This window comes from Corapipo altera, unplaced genomic scaffold (assembly GCF_003945725.1).
Source record: "Corapipo altera isolate COAL_440 unplaced genomic scaffold, ASM394572v1 180, whole genome shotgun sequence".
NCBI lineage: Eukaryota > Metazoa > Chordata > Aves > Passeriformes > Pipridae > Corapipo > Corapipo altera.
Window position 1 is genome coordinate 7,221,153 of NW_020884915.1, and position 10,363 is coordinate 7,231,515.

General features: G+C 39.6%; 1 protein-coding gene across 2 annotated transcripts in view; it reads left to right on the forward strand.

Moving 5' to 3' along the window:
* The window catches only part of HSPA12A (heat shock protein family A (Hsp70) member 12A), a 55,371-nt gene extending 48,076 nt beyond the window's left edge, over positions 1–7,295 (forward strand). For both annotated transcript variants that reach the window (XM_027655328.1, XM_027655329.1), the window contains 2 exons: positions 618–721; positions 2,163–7,295. In XM_027655328.1, coding sequence (XP_027511129.1) covers positions 618–721; positions 2,163–2,797 — 739 coding nt within the window. In that variant the 3' untranslated portion in view covers positions 2,798–7,295. The remainder of the gene's footprint in view (positions 1–617; positions 722–2,162) is intronic.
* Positions 7,296–10,363: the final 3,068 nt, after the last annotated feature.

The window sequence follows — 10,363 nt, forward strand, 5'->3', positions numbered from 1 at the left end:
TCTTAGAGGCAATGCTAAAAATTTCCTTCAAATGAAATGAAATTAATTGGATAACAGGATAGAAGGAGTATAAAGGCTGACATATAGTGTGTATTAGTGAAAGGGAGATTACTGAGCTGTATGGATGTGTATCAGTGATGGAATAACCTAATGCCTGTATTCACTTAATAAATGTTGTGCTTCATTAAAAATGTTGTGCTCTCTTCTGCCTCCTGAGGCTTCCAGACTTGCTTGTTTTCCTTGTGTGTTTCCCGTGGCTTTGGCCTGCTACTGCTATAATATAAATGTTGCCCTTCTGGGCTGGATCAGTGCTGTTTCAAATGAGCAAGCCCCGGGTTGACTGCCAGCTGTTTCAGGAAGCAGTTGAGCATTGCTAATGCTGCAAAAGGCAATCAGGCAAAGAAAACAACAATTAGACAAGGAAAAATAATAATTCTATTTTAAAATTTTACATTGCTGCAGTTGGTGTGGGACTAGGGTGAAGTGGGGCACTTTCTTCCAAGCAAAATGCTCACAGATCCTGTAAACTCATTCATTCATGTATTTAGTATGTCTGATGATTGTTTTGCAACTCAACTGTAATGTTTTAATGTTTTTTCCTAACTGTTCTTTTCCAGTGTGGACTTTGTGAAATGGTCTTCCCAGGGAATGCTGAGGATGAGCCCGGATGCAATGAATGCTCTTTTCAAACCTACAATTGACCAGATCGTTCAGCACCTCAGTACGTATCTGTGTGTAATTCCACTTATTGGCTGAGTTGAAATGGAAGTTTTTCTTCACTGTTTCAGGGCAGTAACTGTAATAAAGTCAACTAACCTTTCTGGTATGTACCAGTTGTGGGCGAGGAATTTAGTTCTGAAACTTGTAGTTGTCTACAAATTAGTTAGGAAAATAATAAAAGTGAGGGACATCTGAACACATACTCCTCCTGCTTAGTTCTAGTACTAGTTACTGAGTGTGATTCAGTCCTGTTACTGCCTAAGCTTCAATTATTCTGTACTTCCAGGGCTGCAAGCATTCACAAGATTAAAATGCACTGAGAAACCCAGATCCTGCTTTTCTTTTTCCTGTTTCAGGCAGCAACTTAATAATGCCAGAGGTGTAACTAGCTTCTGATTTTTCCTGCTATTGAGACCTCTAGTTCATTTCTTCCCAGCTTTTGTTCATGACCCTCCAAATCACTGACATCTCTTAAATGCAAATAGTAAATGATGCATCATGGTAAAAGTACTTCCAGGTGTGGCTTAAGCAGCACTGTATTTATTTATCCAGTAATGGAAAGTGATGTGGGCTTATTGGGAAAATGATTATTTAAGATCTTTGTGGTGGAAGATTGGATTTGTATCAAGTAGAGTATAATGTATGTACTGAGCAAAGTGTTTCTGTTCTACACATTAAAAAACACTAACTGAATCATATTTGGAATGGAATATCCAGTTTTGCTCACTATATGTGAGGGATTATTAGGTAAACTTCAGAGGTCAGAACTTATATATGAACAGGGAGGGAGAGGCCTAGAATTACAACAGTCGTGCCGTGTAACTCAGTCGTGCTGCCTCAGTTATTTGAACTAAGGGTGAGCCTGCAACTGAACTGCATGATATTCCTGAAAGTAGGGATTGTGGGTTTGAGCTAAGAAGGAACATCTGTAAAAATGTAAGGAGGTGTAACTTTTACAGATGGTATTTATTGTGGTTAAGATGTCAGGGTCAGAAATAATAAGTGAATTTAAAATGGGGTGACTTATCTGGAATGCCATAATGGGTGTGGGAATCAGTTAGGTTTGAGAATGTCTCGCTGATATTTGAAGTGGCAAGATGGTGTCTGTTTCCCTATTACCCATAATGTGACTGGCAGGATTTTGTTGCAAGAAGTGTATGTCTCCCTTTACTCATAGAAGCTAAATAAAAATTCTGTTTTAAAGGCCACTTCAGAAATATTGTATGCTTTGAGGTAAGTGAATTCAAAGTGAAATAGAGTATAGTAGAGACTACAGAAGTGGGAGTAGTGAATGCTGAGAGTGGCAGTGTGGGCATAGATGTGGCACTTTCAGATCTTGTGCATGTGCATGAAACATTCAGTGCACTCAGACATTACTATTTGCATTTGCATTGCCTTGTCAGTGTATTTTTCCTTATTAAATGGGCTCTGTTGCTGTTTAGGTGAAGTGTTCGACAAGCCAGAAGTGACCAACGTCAAGTTTCTGTTCCTGGTGGGTGGCTTCGCCGAGTCCCCCTTGCTCCAACAAGCCGTGCAGAGTGCTTTTGGTTCGAGATGTCGAGTCATCATTCCTCAGGATGTGGGTCTCACCATCCTCAAAGGAGCTGTTCTCTTTGGCCTGGACCCTGCTGTCATCAAAGTGCGGCGTTCCCCGCTCACCTACGGCGTTGGTGTGCTCAACCGCTTCGTGGAAGGGAAGCACCCACCGGAGAAGCTTCTGGTCAAAGATGGCACACGCTGGTGCACTGATGTCTTCGACAAATTTATCTCAGCCGACCAATCCGTAGCCCTTGGGGAAACTGTGACACGCAGCTACACACCTGCCAAACCTTCCCAGCTAGTAATAGTGATCAATATCTATAGCTCAGAACAAGACAACGTTGGCTTCATCACTGAGGCTGGGGTGAAGAAGTGTGGCACCCTTCGCTTGGATCTCACAGGAACTGATGCTTCAGTACCGAACCGGCGGGAAATCAAAACACTGATGCAGTTTGGGGACACTGAAATCAAAGCCATGGCCATTGATGTTGCAACCTCTAAAAGTGTCAAAGTTGGTATTGATTTCTTAAACTACTAATGGTCCTTTTCCCCACCACAGCCTGTTTGTGAGACTGATCTTCCAGTATTCCGTTTTTTGACTTTCATGTATCATGTAATCAAGTTGAATTTCAGCAGGCTACATGAGAACAGCTAGTAGTGAGGTGGGGTAATGTCATGTTTGTGCCCTTTGATGATCAAAGGCTGGATTTTGAAAGACCCTTAAAAAGTTTTGGGAGCTAAAGTTCCAGAGGTAGTTAAAAGTTCCTAAATTACTCAAGCATGCTTAAAGATCTACCTTTATTAAGTACACATTGATTATTATTGGTCTCGAAGGTTAGTTAAAAATATATAAAAGTATAATCTCTTTGCCTTGTTCTTCTTCTTCCTCTTCCTCCTAAGAAAAAGTCAGTAACCCACATGGTTGTCGTAGGGGGTGTATTTGTGTGGGATATCTGTTTAAACAGCACCATCCTCTGGCAATGGGAACAAATTAGTAGTCTGTAGTATTCTTTTAACTTTACCCGGTGCTTTCGGAATTTAAAGTACTGAGAATTAATGACTCAAAGAAATGGGAAAAGAAAATCCTCAGAAATCCTTAAAATTAGATTCAGGAAGCAAATATATATATCTAAGAGCCTAATATTGATTGCTCCAGTTTGAAAACAAGGCCTTTATTGCCAAAGCTCTCAGAACAAGCTGTTAGATTAATTAGCTAGCATTGCCCTCATTATACTTCGGAAGATTATTAAGAGCTAAGCTGTTTCCCATTTGGGTCCTTTAAACTTATTTTTGTTAGTTTCCATCTGAAACCATGGAATCACATAATAGTTGAGGTTGAACAGGACATCATTGACTGTCTGATGCGACCTCTCAGCTCTGAGCAGTGTCAGCCAGAACAGGTTGCTTTCTTCAGTTCTGAATATCTCCAAAATGGAGATGTCTAAACTTCATTTGACAACTCTCACTGCAAAAAAGCTTTTTCTTCTGTTCAAAAGGAATATCTGGAGTTAGAATTTGTGCACATTGCCTCTTTCACTGGATACCTCTGATAAGTCTGACTGCATCTTCTTTACTATCTGCTGTCAGGCATTTGTACACGTTCCTAACGTCCCCTGAGCCTTCTCGAGCCTAACAGCCCCAGCTCTTTGAGCTTCTCCTCACATGGAAGATACCCCAATCCCTTCATCATCTTCCTGGCTCTTTGCTGGTCTCAGTCCAGTGTGTCCACATCTGTCTTGTACTGGGAAGCACAGAACCAGATCTGGCTCTCCAGCTGTGTGGTCTCACCAGGGCTGAATAAGGGGAAATAATCACGTTCCTTGACCTGCTGCCAGTGCTGTTCCCAATACAGCCCAGGAGGCTGTTGGCATTCTTTGTTGCAAGGGCACATTGCTGGCTCACACTGAACCTTGTGTCTGCCAAGACTCCGAGGTCTTTTACTGCCACCAAGCTGCTTCCGAGTCCACAGCGTGTCCTGGTGTAGGGGGTTATTCCTCCCCAGCTTCAGGACTTTCCACTTGCCTTCACTGAACTTCGAGGTTCCTGTCTGCAGATTTCTCCACTCTGTTGGAGTCCTACTGACCTGTCTGGTTTATCAAGCACTTCTCCAAGTGATTATTTTTCTTTTCTTGTTAATTCCTATATTGAGATTTGGAAGTACAGGTAGATGATGGCTGTCCAGGAACGTTTAAGTGACTTAAAAGAGAGAAAACCATTCATATCACGTAATATATTTTGTGTAGCAAACATTTAAATGGAGTAAAATATATTGCTGTGTTGAGTCGAATAGCAAATAAAGTCGAAGGCAGAAGCCAATATAATGCAACTACAAATAGCATTAAATAAGGCTACACAGCTTTACATGTCTGTGAGCACAGAACTCTAACACAGGGGAAATGCGGAGATGGTCATGGCAGCATCTTGTTTTCCAGATAACAACTTTCTGGAAACATTTTCTTAAGCATGTTCACCTGGAATATTTCTTTTGCAACTCAAATAGTTTCTATTTTGCAAAATGCTACAGGTGGAAAACTTCTGAAACCTGCATTCTAGATCTGCCATGAACTGACAACTACAGATTTAAATCCAGATCCCACTCCAAATGAGCAGACTGGTGCCACCTAGAATCACCCTAAAATACTGACGCTTTCAGAGCATTTATACAGAGCTGCCCAATTACCTGCTGGAATTCATTACATTTTTTAAACTTTGAAATGTTATTATTAATCTAAACCTTCCTTTCTAATAAGTTGAGCATGAGTTAAATTCATTGCTGACACTTTTGGGAGATAAAAGCTTAATCAGTAATTTCACTAATTTATGTTCCAATCCTGCACTTAAGCTTTCTGTGTTTATCCTGCAGTTTTGCCACAATAAAGAGCTGCAGAACTGATCCACTGCATTTTGTCATTGAGTTTTCTGTGTCTCCTGCAGAATTCCTTAGTTGAATGGGAAGTGTGTTCTGCATTCAGCTTTAAAATATTTATATAAATAAAGGACTAAGGAGAATGCTAGTCATAGTATCCAGCTGGATACTTCCTATGATTACAAAGTGTGCTTGCTAGCAGTCGATTTCCTGCTGCCTGCTAAATGCTTTAAAAGCTAAATACTGGGATTTTTTTGTGTGTTGCTTTCCATGGTTTACAAACAAGAAAAACTTTAAGATGAGTTATAAACAATATAATTTTATGTATATACAATATTTAAATATTGTACAGACTCTTTCTTTTTACAGTGCTATTTTATTGTATAAAAATGCTCTTTGCCTCTGTTGATTTCATTCAGCTGTTAATTTTAAATAACATAGTTTCTCAATCAGCTTCTGTAATTATAGGCTTTTAAAGATGATAAGATATGAAATGTAAAAAGGTGATCTTACAATAACAAGAAAGAAATGTTGGTGTGTCAGAGAATACAACATTCTTCCTGCAATGCAAGTCATACCAGTTAAACACATTACACAGATGCACTAGTATGATGCTGGGGTTTTCATTTCTTCATTTCAGATGGTGACCATTCCTTCTCCAGCAGTTCATCATAATAATGGATGAATCCTCCTGTAAATCCAAGTTTAAAATTAGTTTGTATAATCTGGGTATACAGCTTCTTCACTAGGTTTTTGGGTTTTAATAAGGAACTCTAGTTTAAAAAAAAAAAACAAAAAACCAAAACACTGCAAACAAGAAACTACCTTCCAAAGTCAGGCAACACTCATGTATTGTAGCTGCAGGTAAGACCCAGTCAGTCTCTCTTTACCATTTTCACCTACCAAAAGACAAAATTCTTCAAGAAAAACAGGCTTCGGTGTCTGTGCGTGCAGTGTTAAATTGGGTTGGTCTGGTTCCGCACAGATTTGTTTTCAGTGGCCTTAACACAGAATTTGGTCTGCTAAATGGCTGCCCTGCCCTCCTCTCCCCTATGAAGAGGAGGTGACCTGCAAGATTAGGTGGCCCATGGTTTTTGTGCTGTTTTCAGCTGTCTGCAGGGTGGTTCCTGGAGCTCTTCTGAAGCACAGTTCCCTGCACAGCAGTGATTCTCTGCCCTTTGTATTCACCTTTTGTAAGATCCCATTTGGATCCAAGCAGGGGCTTGTTGCTGAAGTTACTGCAGCTGTAAAATGTGGTTTGCATATTTTTGCACTTCCTCCTTCAGTCTGATGAGAGCACTGTCAAGCTTATCTTTGCAGAGCACTGAACTACTGAACAAACTCCCAGCTATCCTTGTTACCCTCTTTAAGAATGGAAAATTAGCTTGTCTTCCTATGGAATTAGAATTTTAAGTAGAATGTTATGCTGTCTTCTGTAGACTATAAGCCAGTTAAACAATTTCACATTGTAAGAGGCATGTGGATGCCCATTTTGATAAAGGATGGTAGGCTGTAAAATTAATGTGGAATTTACTAGGGAATGAGTAAATTTTAGAATCATAGTTCTGATACTTTTGCAGGAGGTTCCCTGTGCAGCACTTTTTTGGTAGGGGTTTCAGATGACACTGTGCAACTTAATGTTGAAAAGACAAGGCCTGCTACCCGAAGGGAAAGAAGGGGTCTTGGCAGAAGTTTTGCTCTGAGCAGCAACTTGCAAGTTTGGGTCCAAGTTACTGAACTCTAGGCTAAAGTTTAGCAGCTAATTGTGATGGAATGATTAATTGTGTTAGAATATGATAAATGTGCAGTGATGGTTAGGACAGTTTACATTGGTATGAATATACCAGTACTTATATACAGGAGTTTTAATGCATTATTATGAGAAGGCTAGTTATATATTGCAGGCATTTAATTGCCAAGATAGGCTGCATATTTATGATATGAAGTGGCTTAAGCGGATGAATAGTATAAAAGATGTTGGGCATAACGTCACAGTACTCACCTGCTTGAAATAAACTATATTATAAAACCAACCATTGTGGTCTTGTTCACCTCTGTGCAAGATAAATTCAGATTTCACTGATGTTTGGAGCTGTTCACAACTTGTCTGGATTGTATCTTGAGTGTTCTTGTGTCTTCAATCATGTCAAATAAAATACCTTAAAATTAATTTTTCTTTTTGGGTGTCACCGTTCTTATGAAAATGGCTATAAAAAGAAACCTAATTTATTATGAAAGTTCACTTGTGTGCTCCATTCACTGCTGTGATCACTCAACTTCCACCAAAGGTGGTGTAGCTCTGAGTAGGGTGTCTGTTGGAGTTTTGACAGAATGACTTCAGGCAATACCATAAGCAGGTCTGGTATTTTCTGTAGTAGTGCTCTCAGAGAGCCAGGAAATCAAATATAAAATTTGGTGTATCAAAGATAATCGTAAACTTTAGGTCTTGTATATTAAAAGCTGGTTTATTTTTAAAATTGTATTATCAGGCCAATAAGCAGGTATATTTGCATGAAAATGTACCTCTTTATAGATCTAGAAGTGTTTAGTAAGGTCCAACTGGACTGAAAAAGCCTTGCATAACAATTTGTGCAATATTACATTTTTCTGCTAACAGTTGTAGGCCACATCCCTCTAAAATTCTGCGTTGTTGTCACCAGCTTTAGAGAGGATTCAGGAGCATGTGTGACCTTCATGTACGATGCTGCTCAGATGCAGAGATGCAGAGAGTGAACTGAGATGTGTAGCAGCCACTACGCCCCAACTTCCTCGTATGTGCTGCAATGAAGATGTTTTACAGGTGCTTTATGACTATAATTATAAACACCATCCTAATAGGCGAGGTACTGTATTTAACTTGTAATGAACTTGATTTCATCTAAACATTCAATTAATGTTACCAGTACAATGGGAAATATAATTACAGTCTTCAGAGACACATTGAGAACCAAATTTTGCTTTCAGTGTTCTAGCACATCGTTGAAGTTTCCAGTGGAGTTTCATGTATGTGCATTCAGAATTTGATCCTTTCATTGGACTTTTCTAAATCTCCAGGTTTTCTCATATGAGTGTGTTTATATTTAAAGTTACAGCCCCATCCTGATAGGAGGGATTATGTATAAATTGTTGGTTCTACAAAATCATATAAGCCCTTACTGAAATTTGCAGATGTTATATTCATGTGAATAGCAAAAGAATAAAACAACTTATAAAATGTCTTAAGGACAATGAATGCAGAGTTCCTTTACTCAGTGCAAGAGCTGCTTTATTTTCAAGACATGCAGCCTGGGTAAATTGGTGAGAAGTGCAGATGCTTTGTGTAGTTGGGATTCAGGCCTGTTATTTGCCAATTTCATTAGGTACTGATATTGGAACACTTGTACTTTTTTTAGGAATAAATTCTGTTTTATTAGTTCTCATTCATGCCTTACTGTGTTCTAACACAGAGAAACATTTTTGTGGTGGAACCGATGCAGAGTCACAATAAGTTATTGTGTTTTTTTCCTTCAAATTAGAGACCTGAATGTGGATATTCAAACAAAGCAAGAAGTTTCACTATAGCCTGTGCAGTTCCACAGATGCAAAGATGAATTTCTTGCAGCAAAAACTCTCTTGTGCCAATCCTTATGCCATATATTAAGTCAGTCGACTGCAAACATTTTTCTGCAAACTGAGAAATTCTGTATTGTTTTTGGTTAACATACAACTGAGTGGGTGTTGCTTATAAAGTAGCACTTATTTTCTAATTTTTCAGAGACTATATAATAATAGGGAAAGGTTTACTAGACACCATATCCCAGGACCTTGGCTTTGTGCCCACAGCAGAAGTTACTGAACTGGGACATGGTGTTCACTACCATGGGATGGCAAAAAAATTAAGAAGTTGGTAGATTGCAGCATGATCCTTCTATCCGTGTCCACAGGTGAGCTGACACAAACATGGAGAAATGAAAAATACAAAATAAGCTTATTCTGGGAATGTTGTGTGCTGCAGCAGAGCCAAGACATAAAAAGAGGACAATACCAGATTGAGTGTAAGGAGACTGAAAGAATCAGTGTGTAACCAGGATTTTGAACTACTAGGACAAAGGCATTGGTGTGCTCCGGCAGTAACAAGATCAGGGAAGGTTTCAAAACAGAAAGAAGTGGTGAGATTGAGAGCTGTGAATGCAGAGTTCATTAAACCATAGTAATCCAAGGTGACTCTCCCTTTCCGAAGGGCAGCAAGGAGTATTTCCTTCCCTTTGAGGAATAAGCTCTGCACCTCTAGTAGGAACTTCCGTCTGCCATCAGCTGATAAGAGTGGACACCAGACTGAACATATCCTCTTCCTCTGTAGTACAAAGAGCAATCTCAGTGCTGCCTTGATGCTTCCCACAACAAACACCCTGCATGCCATGCCTGTGTATTTGCTAACACACACAAGGTTGCAGTTAAAACACTGCAGTTCAATGTGTTGTTCAGAGGTTTTACTTTTCATCTAATGACAATCATAATAGATTTATTTTCTCAGCCCATGACCCCTTGCCAACACTTTACCTAGATGACAACTGACTCCTCAAAATGAGAGGAGTTGAAATAAGTTAACTGTGAGCAGAGCAGAAAAGATGCTGGTCCTGGATGATATATGCAGGAGTTCTTGTATCTAAGTGTGGTTTTCCACAAAAAACATTACAGCATCCTTCTTGGGATAATTTTCTCCTGATGTTCCTTGTGTAAGCAGGGGTCCTGGATGGCAGTACTGTCTGTAGGGTGTTGGGAACACTCAGCTAGCTGCCTTATCCATAGAAAAGTCCTTAGCTGTAGAACTCAGTGGTCAGGAGGACAGATATTTTGTCAACTCAGGATAACAAGGTCAGTGTTTCAGTCTGATAATTGTGTAAGGCAGTTGAAATATCAGGTACGTGACTGAGGGTGTTCCAAAAAGCGTTTGAATAATGTTGTCGCTCTTTTGTTTTGTCTTAGGGGTGAAACACATGAGATTGAAGATCAAAAAGTGCCACACACTTACAAAGAATGCTACAGGACTGAGGGGATGTTGACAAATCACACTGATCACATCCCACAGAAGCATTTTTCATTTCTCTCCTTCAGAGTCAGGTAGTACATAGTGTATAGTATATATCTTTTCCCCTTTTTTCTTTTCTATCTCTGTGCAGATCCATCCAGTATTTTTGCTGACTGCAACTGTCTCTCTGTCAGAGCATCACAGGGATCCATGTAGCTGGAAAGGACCTC